This window comes from Adiantum capillus-veneris, chromosome 14 (genome assembly GCF_014529385.1).
Source record: "Adiantum capillus-veneris isolate H3 chromosome 14, ASM1452938v2, whole genome shotgun sequence".
In the NCBI taxonomy this organism is placed as follows: Eukaryota; Viridiplantae; Streptophyta; class Polypodiopsida; order Polypodiales; family Pteridaceae; genus Adiantum; species Adiantum capillus-veneris.
This window is the reverse complement of record NC_140944.1, coordinates 156,589,647-156,606,674: the sequence shown is the minus strand read 5'-3', so window position 1 is coordinate 156,606,674 and position 17,028 is coordinate 156,589,647. Positions and strand designations below refer to the sequence as shown.

At 42.2% G+C, this 17,028-nt stretch overlaps 1 protein-coding gene and 1 pseudogene across 1 annotated transcript; both read right to left on the bottom strand.

Moving 5' to 3' along the window:
* Positions 1-1,081: 1,081 nt before the first annotated feature.
* LOC147443416 (uncharacterized) lies at positions 1,082-2,366 on the bottom strand (annotated as a pseudogene).
* Positions 2,367-14,438: 12,072 nt separating this feature from the next.
* On the bottom strand, positions 14,439-15,766 carry LOC147443415 (uncharacterized). The gene is made up of 2 exons (XM_086529861.1): positions 15,472-15,766; positions 14,439-14,985 (listed from the first exon to the last, which is right to left on the bottom strand). Exons 1-2 carry the CDS (start codon positions 15,749-15,751, stop codon positions 14,840-14,842), a joined length of 426 nt encoding a protein of 141 aa, XP_086385987.1. The 5' UTR covers positions 15,752-15,766; the 3' UTR covers positions 14,439-14,839.
* Positions 15,767-17,028: the final 1,262 nt, after the last annotated feature.

Here is a 17,028-nt window from a genome sequence, read left to right as displayed (position 1 = left end):
CTAAGGGCGACCTTCCCCTACATCTCCTGCAGCCCTTCCTCCTCTTACTCTCGGCCCTTGGTGGCCTTTCTTCCTCTGCAGCTCCTCATGAGCCCCCTTTGGCCAATAGCGACCTCGCTATTGGCCGCTTCCCTCTACCTTTGACCCCCTCTACATGCAACTGGCCACCCCTTTGTATCCCTCTCGTCGTCATGAATGCCTAAGTGGCGGCTTCTCCTGATCTTGTTCACTGGCCTTCCAAAACTGGCCCGCCACCCTTTGCATGGTGCCAACACCTGGCCTTCCTTTCCCTATGCACTCCTCGTCGACTACAACAAACTGTAACACGTTTTTTTTTTTATATCAATAGCTTTAAAAATGTTACTTCAGGCTTAGCCCCCTTGCACATGCCAAGATCACCAATCCAACAAAGCCTCCGTAATCGGTCCCCCGGCGATGCAAATGGGTTACAATCAATCCCGCCCACCGCTCAGAGAAAAGCACTATTGCTACAAGTGTCGGAAACCTTCGAACATCATCTGCTTAAGCAGGCTTCATGCATCCAGAGAGCCTCGAAATTGCTAAGATAGTGAAAGCATCCAAATATTACATACCATTGTGCTAGCTGACGATTTCACCCAACCTATACAGTGGAAATTCATCCTCGCTCAGGAGATAAATCCTTCGATCCTTAGTAACTTCAAGCTCTCAGACCAATTGAGTTGGAAAACATCTTTGACCTTTCTAAAGTCCACATTTAGCATACATACCCTGGCAAAAAAACACCTGCAGCTTTGACTAGCGAGTGCTCCAACTCGGTGTACCTGGCTCTAGGCTGCATCAAAGACTTGCCCAATGTACTTTCCACTTGCCTGCAAACCACGATGCCTCGACTTCCTGCACTTCCATAGATCGACATAGTTTGGTTGTACCATCATTGCCCACCCCCTCGTTGAGCATCTATGCTCAACCACAATATTATTTAGGTAACATAAGTCTGTATAGAGAGAATGATATAACATAGAGCTATAGACTGCATAAGAAAAATGATACTAGCTCTATAGATAGGATAGACATAGAGAGAAAAGCATATGCTATTGCATCACCCGCCAGGGTCAAAGGGAAAGCTCGAGGCTCCCCCAAGCATAGTGTAAAGTCCACCTGGATCAAATATAAAACACTGGTCGTGGCCATCCTCCTGTAAAACATGCCTCTTCAAATATTCTTTTGCACTTGTAGGTCCATAGATACACCACCCTTTTAACCCTTCATAGCATCGAGCTTTATCACCCTGAATCCATAATCCTTCGTGCCAACCATAAACATGCTTTTGAACACTTGAAGCACCGGTACCATAAGCTGCTATCATGTCATCTGCTACAGAACCTTCCACAGTATATTCCACTTCAAAAGAGATTTGCAACTGATACAAAGATACGTGTAAGACCATCTTTGCTCCGAGACCATCTTTTCATACTCAAGAGCATGACCTGCTAGAGCTTCAACCTGTTCTTTAACTACCTCATCACCTGCAAGGTTGGCGGCACCTTCCTCTTTGCATGGAGCCTCACTCTCATAGGTTGCACCTATATCAGCTTCCATAGAGTCATCTGCCGAAGCTAACTCTCCACGGATACACACAAACTCTGAAACTTCAAACCACACCTCGACATGCTCACCAAGACAAGGTTTCCCCACCCCCTGCATAGACAAATCACTTGGACATACCTTCGGTTCTGCTTCTAGCTCCTGCAAGTCATCCTTGAAAACCGGCTCTTCAATCAACTGGATGCACAATCAAACCATACTTCTTCCTCCAATAGGGACTCACCATCACACAACATTTGACAGGGCTGCTCGACTAGCAGATTCATACAAGGTGAAACACTATATTTCTCTTCGACCTTTAGCTGGCTGGCAGGCAACTTGTATACACTGTTCTCCACTTCATCTACACGAAAAACATCATAAGTTTCGTACCTAGAAGACATGGACTCCGTATCCCACATGCTATCTATGTCCAAACTGCTGGAGCTTTGAGAGCTTTCAAACTTCTCTTCTGGACTTGCCAATTCTCAGATTACTGCTACCTTCCTCGTTGCTGGCTCTAGAACCAACATTTCTTCTTTAAGGCCCTTTGTCCCCTCATCCTCTTGAGCAAGCAAGCTGGGTGGAACCCTGAATATACCTCTCTAAACCTTTTGAACCCTGGTCAGCACTTCTTCTACCTCTTCTAGCCTAGCATCAGCTTCATGTGCTTTGATCAAATTCGTATCAATTAAAAAAGGAGCTTTTACCTCTTGATGCTCATCAATCTTCTTGGGCCTGGGTCCACTGGCTACCGTGATTGTCGATTGTAGCAATCCTACCTCCATCTTCTTCTTCATCTTTCAACTCTTTGCTTTGGCGACTCTGACAGCTTCATCATAAGTGCTTGGATCTTCATAGTCCACTCTCTCACAAACATAGGGATGCAAGCATGATAGAAACCTTTCGAGATTCAAATATCCCGCATTGATTGCTTGGGTAGCAGCCGCCAAATCCCCCCAATAAGCTTCAAATTTATCAACAAAAGCATCCAAATTGGCACTTACGTCCTGTTGCAAACCTTTAATCTTTGCATCTGCTTCCGAAGCCGACACCACCTTTCTATACCTTTGTAGAAATTGCTCTCAAAATCCGATCCAATTCTGCTTGTGTGCATCTTCTAAGCCATCGAACCAAACTTTTGATTTACCTCGCAACACCAAAGGTAGAGTATGGAGCTTTGCTTCATCACCTGGCATCCGCAGCACTGTCAGTATAAATAGCTCAAAATCGGCTATCTAATCGTCAGCATCTCAACTGTCAGGCCAAGGGCAGGGCCAAGGGCTAGGACGGACATGTGGTCAAGGGGCGCTATATTTAGGGGCTAGGAGTCTATATATGGCACGGTTGGGTGGAGAGTTGCATGGTCCAGTCCCCCGCGGTCTCACACTGGTATCAGAGCAAGGTGGAGGGGAGGGTGAAGAGCGAGCTATGGATGAAGGTTGTGGCTCGCATGGATTTTCTCCCTTTCGTTCTCCTCTCTCTCTCTCTCTCGATCTCTCTAGTGAAGGATGGACTCTCTTTCATGGCAAGCCTGAATCAGAATGCAGAAAAACCGAATCAAAGAAGAAGAAGATTGGAAGGATTGCATGCAAGCATACATGCATGGTTAAAGAATTTGCTGCCGCTCGGACAAGCAAGCCGTGGAAAGCAACCCCTGTGTTGGGAGTAGAAGTCGACAGAGGACGCGGGAACGCTTTCTTCCTTGAGGACAGGCATGGATTTGGTCTGAACAAAACTTTCCGATTTTGGCCTTGTTGGAAGTGCCCCGGGATCTAGAGGGTTTTTCGTCACTTGATGGAAGTGATTGGAGTAGCATATGAGTCGGCATGTTGGCAAATTACCTTGCGCAGAGTTGCCGAAATCGCCATAGCCTGTGCAGGTTTATTTTTTTTACAGAAAATTAAAAATATTTTGACCTATTGGGCGTCCTATTTTGGTCACCCATCTCTTTTAAGGGCTTGAACCCATGGCGAACTAGATTCCGCCTGCGTAACTGGCATTCGAGGCATAGCCATGCACATGGTGGTCTTGCTGAGGAACACCGAGTCTATGCCCATGGTGGTCTTGCCTCAAGGGGGCACTATAGATGGCTCAAGGAGCCATTGACAAAGCTCGAAAGCCTCTGTTGATTATAGAAAGACCTCAAAAGCCTATGGTGATTAGGCAAGTTTTTCGGACATAGTCACAGACTGCTCAAGGAGCCATGCAAATTTCGATATTCCGTTTACGAAGATATCCCCATTTTTGCATTTTCGTCGGTTACCAACGTGGTTTTCGACAGGGACAGCTTGGCAGAGATGATTATGCGGCATGCAAGCTGTTTCTCGCAAGGGAATCACAGAGATGAGGATATGCTTGCCACGTCCACGGATGAACGCCATGCTCATTAGGTTTGCTTTTTCGTCATTCCACGGATTTTCTTAATCCCTATGTGATGTTACTTTTTAGACTCATACAGAACGAATTTCCAAGCTTGATCTTTGATGCACCGGCAAGGCCGGTGTCTACTTCGGCTCATGCATGCACAGTTGTTTTGCATGGTAGTTTGGGCTTGCAGCGAAGCAAGGCTTCCATACGTATACATCGTTCAACCGCACCATGTGGTGATTATCACGAACCATGGCACTCAAACCTAGCAGGTAAGAGCATGGAAGTTCTCACACAATTCCACCTTGGTTGCAAATTGGGCAAGGCCCTTGACAACATGCAGTAGAGTAGTGATTGAGCATGTGCTTGATAACTCTGGTATGCATGGGACTGAATGATCACGGCTATCATTTATAAAGTCACACAGGTACGAGATGCATCATTTGCACGTATGATACTGCTTGTTCACTAGTTTTGTTATTCGACAAGGTTGACTTTCTTTGATATGACAAATTGTTGCACTTTTCTTATTTGATTCATTCTTAGTGTACAGCTTCTAATTGTATGCTCGAGCACGGCTCACTTGGTCTTTAACATGTTGTTCTGATCATTGAGCAAGGCTCATTAGGTGCATACACCACTGTGGTGTTGAGTAAATCACTCCAGAGTTAACCCTTGCGGCTTGTTATCATGCATGGCATGTATCTCCTTACAAGGGCAATGTCGGAAGCAAAGCTTTCATTTTTGTCTTGCTAACATTTGGAGTATGCTAGGAGCATATTCATTGGGGAAATTTTTACAACTGTATGGTATGACCATTTCATGGGGGTACATAGGACAATTGGACAAGGTCCATTATCTGTGCATGATCGACACATTTGACTCTATTCGCTATGACATCTATCGTCAATAGCATTTATTGGCAATGAGGCCAAACATAGTTATGTGAAACATGGCTTCTCTTGAGTACCTTGATAGCGCACGCTTGTCACAGATTACATTTTCTTTCAAAGGCAAGGCCAAGGGCCAATTTTTCAGTATCTCAAGGAGATCGACATGGCCTATTACTGGACTTGTTGAAGGTAGCAAGTTGCTCGCCACATCAGTTGGCTATTAGCACTACCAGATTTAGGTGAAGCAAGGCTTCTATTTATGCATCTTGCATAGTGACTCACCACGTTTGGCATATGCTATGAGCATACAAACTTGGGAAGGTTTTGGCAAACTGTTTACAAATTATTTCATTATGTATACGACGAATGTATAGGGTACAAGAGGGATTATCCATATGCGACAACTCTCTCTTGCACGACAGATTTGGCTATAAGCCACATTTACGCGAGCTTTTCCTTTGGAATTTCGTGACAACTGGTTGCATCAACAACTACCAGTGAAATCCATGCATGCAAGGCATGCTAAGCAGGTGGCATGGATTCCACCACTTCATGCATTATGCTTCCACTATCACACTCGCAACTCTGTCAAGGACAGCATAAGTGATGGAGTATTTCACAGGATTGTTTAACATGATTGTTGGTTGCTATTAACACGCAACAACACTAAGGACTTATTTTATGAGCAAAGTGCCACAGCTCAGTCATACTCATACAATTACGATCCCTACAAGGTAGGTGTGTCGAAGTGAGTTTCATGCTTTTTTGTTACCTCTCTTGATGAGAGCGTCATATTGGAAAACTGTGGAATGCTTATACGATAAGCTACAAGTTAGGCATAAGATGCTTAAAAGCACACAGCTTGGGCACACACTCTACAACCTTAAGAAAAGTTGCTCAGCCTAGCATGCTCTTCTTCTCTAGTTCTCTCTCTCTTTAACGGAAAAATGAAAAAATCTTCTCAAATTAGTCTTCATCGGTTCGTCCATTGAACACTAATTTGCATAAGGGCTATGAGCCACACCGGCTAAGAGCCATTACCAGGCCAAGGGTAAGACCCAACTATTGGCATTCTTTGGGGTGATTGTTTTCAAGATTGAACAGATCTACCCAGGGAATTATACATCGACGTTAATGCACAAGCAAGAGTCTTGTCATTATGGATGTTTAGGGTGTCATTTTTGCACTACATGTTTTCAGTGCGGCACTCAAGCTGAGTTTTTCATAATCTTCAACTCACAGCAGTTGATCTCTATAAGGAAGTATAGATACAGGAATCAGTGGTGACAGCATGGCTGTCCACATGAGCTAGGCAGTTCACTTGTGTGGATTTCCTGCTCTCTCTATAGCCCTACGGAGTGTCTATGGACATACTATTTTGGGGTACGACCCGACGGGTGACTGTTACATCACCCCATAGGCATTGAGGATCATAGATGATCTGCATTGAGGATCGCAGTTGCTCTGCATTGAGGATTCCCACTGTTTGATCTCTCTCAGTTAGAATTTCAAGGAAAGAATTCGGCAATCTACCATGTGGTAGCGGACAAACTCAACTTTTCAAGTTGATTTATTATGTACACGATTACCTATGTTGGTTTCCGTTACCTGCTAGTTGAGCAGTTTCTACAAAGGGTCTTACCAAGGGGTTTGACTACGTAGATTTTAACCAAAGGGGTTGGATTGCGAAGGCAACACCCACGGTTCCCACTGCAATGTTGTTTTTTTCTCAGGTAGGAGATGTTCTCCTCTCCGTTTGAATACTGGTAAGTGAACATTCCGTTCAAACCTCCAGGTACGCATCTATTAATTTGGTGTTATTCCATTTTTTGTATACTTTGCTTGTTTTTTTTTTTCAAGACGTATAAGTACGCTTGAATGTTACAGAGCCATGCCAAGGGCATGTCGGCCCAAAGTATTTTGGGCCAAGTGTCCAACCTACCTTTTTGCCTTATGCTGTTACGAACCTACTTGTAGGGATCGATTTGGCACATGTTGTCACATGGGATACAACATGGTCTAGGAACTCAAGGAGTTTGGTTTAGCCAGTGTCGAGCATGATAATGAGGGTCCCTCTCACTAGCGTCGCAGAGTGTTCGTAGTTACCTCCACACACAAGTACAGCTCGTACTTGATGGATGTCACTTTTCCTGGCATCCTTACTTGAGACATATTCCACATGTGGAGAATATGAGTCTCTGGGACTGAAACTGGTGCCCAATTCGAAATGATGTGTCGTGATGAAGTATCTAGGTGCTGGTCGCATCCTTTCATTAGACCAATTGACGCACACAGTATCAGGAACAATTTCAGTGGCCAAAAATTGTCGGGTACTAAGTACAGACTTGTTGTGATTACAAGTGCTGTGAAACCACCTTAACGGAGGGTCGTTTCTACATATAGCAAAGTATGCTACATTCATGAGAATGTCTCATGGTTGGTTCCTAGGTGTGACCGGGTTGTCACATTCTATTATGGTCCAACTTTTGCTGCAAAGTATGCTACGTTCATGAGAAGGTCTCATGGTTGGTTCCTAGGTGTGATCAGGTTGTCACATTCTATTATGGTCCAACTTTGTTGCAAGATTTTCACATAAGTATCGTGGAAAGTCTCGTCATGGAATTGCGGCTTGGATATGCTTGTGTTAAATGCATGCACACTAGGTGTTATGGGCCCTAGTGTTTAACACAAATTTATTTGGAGCGGCATGCAAATCCATGGACTTTATTCTTTCTGCACCCTTTTGCATCGCTAGTGCAATCTCTCTTGCAGATTTCGTATGAGTTTACACCCTGCCATACAAGGTGATGGCTGAGTATGGATGTTAGTGATTGGTTGCTGGAACCTCCAATCTACCTTCAACCTAGTTGGTTGTCTCCATTCCATATCGAGTATATGGCTGGATACTCAATGATTGAGTCATAGTTTGTCGTCAGTCGTGGAAGACTGTCTATAAGTGGTTAGGGAAAGTACCTCACTTTTACTGCTGTTATTCATCCCACGTTGGATAGGCAGCTGACAAGTATTCTATTTAGTACTAAAGGATATGCTAAGCGCATACGTTAGTAGACCGTGCTAAAGGATCTGCTAAGAGCATACATTAGCACAATGCATTCTGAATAGGTGATTCTCTCCTTATTCTAGAATTTTCTTAGGTTAGGTTTTCACTTTGAACACCTGTTGTGGTGGGGTTGGATACCAATAGTTTCATAAGTCAAGGACTTAGTAGGTGTGCTGAAGAGTATGTACACAATGCATCAATAACCAATGGGTGTGACCAACCATAAGAAAGCCAAGTTGCACCATATCGTATATCCCTACGTAACTAAATAGAAAATACATATCAATTCTTATTTTCCAAACCACGATTATTAAGTTACAAGGGCAGTGTTCTTGGAAAGTTGTTGAATGCCATTGTCCTTGATATAGAGGCCGCATCTTCTGCAACATGTGTATTAGAAGTCAAGATGCCTTCCATTCCCAAACATTCATTTTTTTCTTTACACTCATCAATGTTCCTTCTTTAGGTAGAAAACCATGTGTGACAAATGCCTCCCATAACAACGATGAATCTGATAAATCTGTTGAGAGAGGAAAGAAAAAGATATGCTACAAGTAGTGTAGAGATGATGGCAGAGCTGGTGATCATCTGATAAAGTATGTCCTAATCTAAAGGCTAAAGAGGCACGTAAGAAAGAAAGCGAATCTTCTTCAAATGCAACCGCTGCATAATTTGCAAATTCTATTGTTGATGCAGAATGGGCTTTTAGTTGCAGTGTTAGTATGACTCTTATGTCCATGATGCATGCACAATTGAGGCTACAAATTCACAAGTATGGTATTTTAACAATGGCGCCATAAGCCACACTCTTTTTGGCTAGAGATTGTGATGTGTGTTGCCTACATAATCAACAGGTGTCCCACCAAAGATTTGCAATCTATTGACTCCATATGAGGCATGCCATGATAAGAAGCCATGCATTGGCCACTTGCGTGTTTTAGGTTTCTTGGCTTATGCTCTCGTGCCACAACAACAACATAGGAAAGTGGATGAAAAGTCTGTCAAACACATCTTTGTTGGTTACAATGTTGAGAGAAGGGTTACACATTATACCATCTGCAGTAGAAACATATTTTGACTTCTTGAGATATCTTTTTTGTGGAATATGTAGCTCAACCGTTGTTGTCATGTACTAAAAGACAGATGTAAGCTCATATGACATTTTTGATACCTTGTTGTCTCTTTTCTATGGTTAAAAACACCATTTTGATTCCAAATAAGGCCAATAATTAACCTACATAGGTTTGGAGTGATGTCACATATCATCCTATTTTTAATGCGGATGTAAATGATGCAATTGATGTGGACAAGGCTAAAAATGAGGAAGCTAAAGATATGCTAAAATGGTTGGTGCATACTTTGTGTGATATGCAACTCCGTCTATCCATCCTTGTTTGGGTTCTCATCACGCTTCTTGTACATTAGATTGTTATGTGTTGGCTGTTCAAGTATGTGTGTGACAAGCATGAACCACTTACATTTGATAAAGCAAAAAATTTAGAGAACTATATAATTTTCATGCAAATGAATACACTGCACTTGTGAAACACTCCAATTGAGAGCACTTTGTATGTAAAATGTGCGGATGATGTATATCTTATCGTTGTGAATACACAGCTTTTGAAACACTCCAATTGAGAGCACTTTGTATGTAAAATGTGAGGATGATGTATGTCTTATCGTTGTTGTGTATGTGGAAGATCTATTGTCTACCGGTTTGGATGAGACACATTGTTGGCTGATTTGAATCCCACATTTGAGAAATCAGATTTGGGGCTTTTGCATCATTATTTGGGCATTCAGTTTGAGCAGTGTGATACGGGTATTGTATTATGTGAAGCAAAGTATGTGCAAACTTTGCAAGTAGATTTGGACTTGATGATTTTAAGCCAATCGACACCCCTATGGAGAAAATTTAAAATTAATTCTACATGATGTTGCAAATCCTACAAATTTTACCTTCTACCATCACTATTGATTGCCTCATTTATGTATGCATTACAAGGCCAAATATTCGATTTGTAGTTTCACAACCAAATTTACACTTTTTTTTGGACTCGAATTGGGCTGGTTGCTATGACACACGAGTGTCCATGAATGGTTTTTGTTTTATACATATCATGGTTGCGCAAGAAGCAACCTATTGTGGCAACGTCTAGTTGTGAGGTTGAGTACAAGACAACATTCACAACTACGGTTGAATGTGTGGCATAGATGCCTTATGGTTGATTTGGGAGTTGGATAGGAGTTTGGCACTCTCATCTACATTGTCAAAGTGTACTAGAAATTGCAAGGAACCTAGTCTTTCATGCTTGCACAAAGCACATTGAGGTGCATTATCACTATGTCAAGGAGAGACTCTCACTGGAGAGGCCAACTAGGCTTATGTGCTGACACATGACAATCTTCACAAAGGCATTGCCTCGTGAGAAGTTGAAAGCTTTTTGCAAAGCTTTGGTCTTGCTTCCCTTTGTGAACTGATCATGTCTATGGAGCATAGCACTTCCCTATACTCTATGTGCCAGCTCCCGTTCATCGCATCACTCACAAGGAGATTTGTTACCATGTATAGTGATGTCTGTGAATGCACTTAGGACTGTTGGTGCACTTTTTTCCCTCACTAGAAGGTTTTTTCCCCTATGCTTTGTTATACACCCTTCACTTTAGGGCTATCTTATCTTGTATTTACACACCAAGTAATACATTCTCTATTGTGTGCCTTGAGCTTCTTATCCATCTCCGAGCTGTGTGTGCATTCATGCAACCTTAAATCCAATATAGTTACACTGAATGGATAACATGTCTTCTCTATTTCCAAAGATGCCATTGCCTAGTTGCCTTCATCTATTTCCTAAGTGTCCTCGACCCGAGCCTCAGTCTTTGAGTTTGGAGCATCAACTTCCATCAAATCATCATCATCATTAGAGGACTCGTCATCTGTATCCCCATATCGTATTCTTGCTTTCAACTTCTTTGATGAGTGCCTTGCAAAACTTTAGATGTGGATGCCTCGTTCACCTTCCTCTTTTATGTTTTCTTTTGCATAGCGATTGTTGAGATACTACTTTGCCATCACTATTTTTTGCTTATTTTCACACCAGATACTCTTAAGTACTTGTTTTGCCATCACTTGCCTCTACGATTTTGTTGGCATCACTCATTCAACACTATATTCCATAGGCTATAAAGGATTGTACCTACTCCTTTCAAACCACCAACCCATTTGAACTATAGCCCTACCTTTCTTTTCCACCACTTTTTTTTTTCTCTTGGGTAGCCGTCGTACTCTTTCAAGCAAGTTTTTTTTTGTAAACCAACAGCCTGCTCTGCTTGTCTCGCTGCCTTCACCAAACCTTCAACATTCCCTGAGTCCTCTTCATCAGTAAAGTTGTCAATTTTTAACCCAAGCTTCTCAATCGAGTTCTCCTTTCCTAGCTTGCTACCAGTCATATTAGAAGGATGAAATACATCTAGCGACAAGAAAATTAGTTAGCCTTTATGCTCTCTCCTTTTGGCAGTACATTGCAAGCAACACATGGAATTGTTCTCCAATCCACCTCATTTTTTACTGCCACAATGATCCTCATATCCCCATAAGTCATGTCACCGCGAGTCAAGTGAAGATAAAGGTTTCCCTTGTAGTTTGCATTTGCATCATAGCTATCTACGAACCTCTTAACTGCCTCCTCCTTGGTCAACTCGTAGTTTTTATCCACTTCGGTTCTAGAAAGGCACTTTTAGCTTGAGGCATCATTCCAAGAGTGTCCAATCTAAAGACACAAGGAAGTGATTGAGAGGAAGTTGGTGCTGAATTCACTTCTATTTCTACCAAACAAATTTAAAGGTTGGGTCAATATTGACATGTGATAGAAATTAGATTGTCTCAACATCAAACTCCAAAGGGTTACCAAAAGACATATATCTTAATTTAGCTGGAGAAGAGCCAGACAAATAAGGCGTCAAAACTTAACCTTGAGCCTAATGTAATGCTAGCTTATGGTGTTCAGGCACATATCATTTTAGTACTTAAGGATTAGTTCGAGCCTTCCTTCCTTCTTCCATTTCACCCTAGTGGACCTTAACTATCATGTGTCACACTATGGATTTGGAGACACAATCTACCTTTACCATGGGCCACAGGGGCTAGGAGAGTGAAGGAAGATAAGCCTCAAACCCAAGTTCGAGCTTTGTGCCTAACTTAGCCTATGAATTTGAGGCTCATCCATCACACCACCTTAGGGAGTTTAGCCTCGAACTTGGATATTGTTCAACCTCTAACCTCTCTTATATGTAGGGCATCAAATACAAGCACTACACCTTTGGAAAATGATGTCATTATCTACTGTGTCGCTTGAGGCTTGAGCTATGGGGGTAATGAGCAGGAGAGGAGCGCGCACACAACACAAGAAATGTAATTGATTAGACATTGCATGGAGAAAGATGCCACTCGAAGCTTTACAATTGGATGGCTAGCTTCATCTTAGAGAACAATTAACTTCCAAAGGACACCTCCTATTGGACATGAAATAAGAGAAAATAAGGAGCAATCGTGGCTGTGCTTTTGCTTGAACGTGTCCCATTATCAAGGTCCTTACCTAGCTCTGCAAAAAATATATGTGCTTGTTGCTTGAAGTTTGAACTATAGGGGAGGAGCATGTAAGAAGCACAAAAGGACATAATTGATTAGACATTCCACGAAGAAAGATGCAACTATGAGCTTTACATTTACACGGCTAGCTTCATTTTAGAGTATGAACAACTTCCAAAGGACATCTTCAATTGGACATAAAATAAGAGTAAATAAGGGCACTTGTGATTGTACTTAAGAGCAGATTGAATTAAGGGCACTTACACATTGCCAATTAGAAAAGGAGAGTCAAGCCACACTATTCAAGGCTTGGTCTCAAGCTCAAGCCTTGAGCATATTCATATAAGCATATTGAATTAAGGGCACTTACACATTGCCAATTGGAAAAGGAGAGTCAAGCCACACTATTCAAGGCTTGGTCTCAAGCTCAAGCCTTGAGCATATTGATATAAGCATATGAAGTTGGGGCTCACGTGCTTATTAGGCATATGGTGATTGATAAGTTTACATTCCAATTTTCTCTATCGAGTCCAATCTTTGTACAAGTAGGTGAGACTTCAAGCCACCTTTATAAATTGTGTTTCGGGTGTTGCAACATCCAAAGCAAAGAGATCTAGGTTAAAGAGATACACGATGTTTCATGTGGCCTCATGGCTTGGTGCCTCTTGGCTCACTTCCTTGTACCTCACTAGCACTTGGAAATGGGGAGGCACATTATGCCTTTTTAGTTTGACGCAGTATGTAACACCCAAGATAACTTGGATAGAAGAGGTTAGTGTTAGTTTAGCAAATTGAAATGAGGTTCAAACAAAAGTTCGAAGATAAGAAGAAGAGGGCCTTAGATTCTTTAGCAAACTGATATTGGTGAGTAGAGACCCTAATCTCCAATCCTACATATGACATTGTAGTGAGGCTTGAACTTCAGCTTGATTGTGTACGGAGACGATAGGGATTTGCATGAAGGGTGGAACAAAGTGTGATGCTGCATTAACACTTGCATCACCACAAATGTGAGACATGTGACCATCGACAAACTTCAAGTGGATCCTAGTCTCTATATCCTATGCATGACAAGAAAGAGAGGCTCGAATTGCACAAAGCAACTATAGGAACTTGTATGCAAGGATGGAAAACATGTGATGTGTACTATCATTTGCACGCTGAAGCTAGAGCAAAAGCGACAAAAATATTGAGATTCAACTCCCATTAATAATTCCCAAAATTTAAAAAAAAATAAGAATTCCTTTTTATTCTATATATATTTGGTGAATCTGTCATGGGATCAAAAGTTTAGTCAAGTGGATTCTTCCCACCTCCCTCACAAGTTGACTATAGGAGATCTACATCCCCTTTTTTTTCTTTTTAAATAGCAAAACTCACAATTGTGAGTGAATAATATTTATCAACCCAAATAATTACAAGGTCTTGTCATGCTCGCGTTGAGCCATGACGTCATCCAGGGACCATAATTACATCGGCTATTAGGGCCGCCGTCCCACCCAACTCGCCCCCTTATCCTTGATACATAGGGTCCCTGGAGATCTACATCTATCTTGGGGTACCACATAGAGAGATGATGGAGTGGATGTGGATGATTGTGGAGACACAACATAGGGGGCTTTTATGAGCTACTTCAAGAGTGTTCTTACCGTAGATAGTTTATACTATGGATAAGCTGAATGTCTCAATCTAATTCAAAACAAACATGGATGAGGTTTCAACGAAGGCTCTTTAAAGGAGATGGCAAGTTTTGAAGGGTTCTGAAAAGCTTCGGTTTCGTCCTGATATTTTCACCAACAATACTGCTGGTGTACGTAAATAATGGTGGGTTTTTTACCCTTTGCATTACATTAAATCTGACCATCAATCAATATACGAGACATATTGGAAAAACCTTAAATGATATACAATGACATCATGGGGAAAAAAACCCCATACAACCTTAGGATACAACCAATCATCAGGATGAAATAGAAGCTGAAATTGGTCTCGGGAAGCCTACATAAATCTGCCAAAAGCTATGTCCACCTCTGGCAGTGTAGTGTAACTGTCTAATCCAGTGCTAGTAACCAAAATGGTATAAAGCATCTGACATAAGAAGTAATTATTTCTTTGCACCAATAATAGAATGAGAAGAGAGCCTTCAGGATAGTTTCAGCAATCTTCTAAGCTGAAAATAATGAACCCTGAGTAAATATCAGGCTTACAACCTTTTGTGACAACATGGCGAGAATCGAGGGACCCGCACAAGTGGGTTGACAGATTTCCCTTCAAATAGAGAATTATTACAACATATAAAGGTGATCCATATACTTAATTCTTGAACAATGAATACTGCTGGCTTGCAGCAGCAGCTTACAGTCACATTGCACCCTTACAAATGCTCTCACAAATACAACAATTCACAGGGGCATACTGGATCCTTTGTATGCCAAAGCTTCTGATCCCTCTTACTTGAACTCCTGAAAATTTGCGTGGCCAGTCTGTGTTGCATGTTCTACGGCCTCCTGCAAGCCAAAAAATTGAAATTTACACTCACTCTCTCTCTCTCTCTCTCTCTCTCTCTCTCTCTCTCTCTCTCTCTCTCTCTTAACATTGTTCTGATACCATTGATATGAAGGCGTCATAGCCTTTCATAAGACTTTTTGTTAAAAGCTCTCAAACATTGGAGCACTGCGCCGCAAGGGAGTGTAGCCTGTCACACAAAAACTTGGGCACACTTGCCCAGGGTTTGGCTAGGTCCCTACAGTTGGGTGGAAAATCTTATGCATGCTCCTATGTTAGAGAGCTCTTCACAAGAAGTCTTATGAGAGGCTACAATCCTCTCCTATCACTCTCTTTTTTTTTCAAGTGGACATTAACCCTTTGTTTCACTTGCAGCATTACAGAAAGCCTGAAGGCGTTACAAATGCTTGTAGGCATTATGGATATGCAAATTCAAACTGAAAACCCCCCTGGATATAACAAGATTACAACTATGGGGGAAAACCCACCATTGACACAGGGAAAAAACCAGGGAGATACATCAAAGTCTAATCCTTGGAGTCCAAAAACAGCCAAAGCTCCATTGAGGGATCTTCCAAAGCAGATCCGAATCTCCATGACCTGCAGCAGGCACACTCCAACAGAAGACCACATCTCCACCACAAAATAGTCCTGCATTGAAGATCCAAGAAGTATAGGAGAAGGAAGCCTCCACCACCTCCAACAACATCCAAGAGCTATGGCACCCGCAGCCTGCAAATGATACAACAGGATGTCGGGGCAAAGCATTAAAGACAAGGCTAGAGAAACCGTCCACCCTCTCCCACGAACCCCATTCTTGCCAACATTTCAACGCACCCCTCAATGGGGGTAAAAAGAAAGACAAACATGGAAACAAAACAAGCACAACATGCACCAAACACACACACACCACACACACACACACACACAGGGCCGCAAATAGACACACAAACCCATTCACCCCAAGCACGGGCACACCACATGCATGAGCAACTACATACAAAAAGAAAAATCGGTGAAGTTAAAACCAAGAAACCATAAAAAATATACCTACGTAGAAATAAAAGCAAAGAAACCAAACCAGAGCGTCGTGGGTAGAATAGGTGACTAGGGGAATGGGAAGACAAAAGAGGGAGGGACGCAGAAGGAGAGGGGGGGGGGGGGGGGGGGGGGGGGGGGGACAGAGGAAGACGAGGCGGTAGTGGTAGCATCAACATTGGCCGTGGATTGAGATCGGCATGGCGGCAGCTTTGACACGTTGTGGAGAGGGTGGTGCCAAAGATTGGCATGGTGGCCTAGTTTGACAGCTCTCTCTCTCTCTCTCTCTCTCTCTCTCTCTCTCTCTCTGTGTGTGTGTGTGTGTGTGTGTGTGTGTGTGTGTGTGTGTGTACATATATACCTACATATATATATCTATATATATGTACATATATACATGTACATATGTCCATATATATATGTACATATATACCTATATATATATATATATATATATATATATATATATATGTGTGTGTGTGTGTGTGTGTGTGTGTGTGTACACACACACACACACATATCAATCAATACTACGGAGGATGGCTTCATCGTGCGAACGAAATATACCTAGAAAAGCCAAAATTCATCCTCAATAAAAATTGCAATGTATAGACTCATGGTAGTCACCCACAAGACAATCTAACCATCAGCTCCATCATGGATATCCATCTCTCACATGGTTTGAGAAGCACCATTGGTAGGATACACACCTCATCACACTAGCTAGAGATAGAGACTAGAAGATACAAAGGTACTGTAACATGCAGGAAAGTGATTGATGGTGAATGCTCAAGATGAGTGCTTAGTGTGTACTCAAGGTTCCTTTTAATGAATGAGAGAGTTCTTTTTACTTCAGAGAGAAGACTAACACCAGATGGGCCCCCCTCCAAGGACCCCCTTCTCTATCGCTAAAGAGGTATTTGCTTAAAATTGCACAAATGCTGATACAATGGTCCTAGATGTTGAGATGTTGATGGGATCTTGCTGTAGGTGCTTGGATTTGTGAG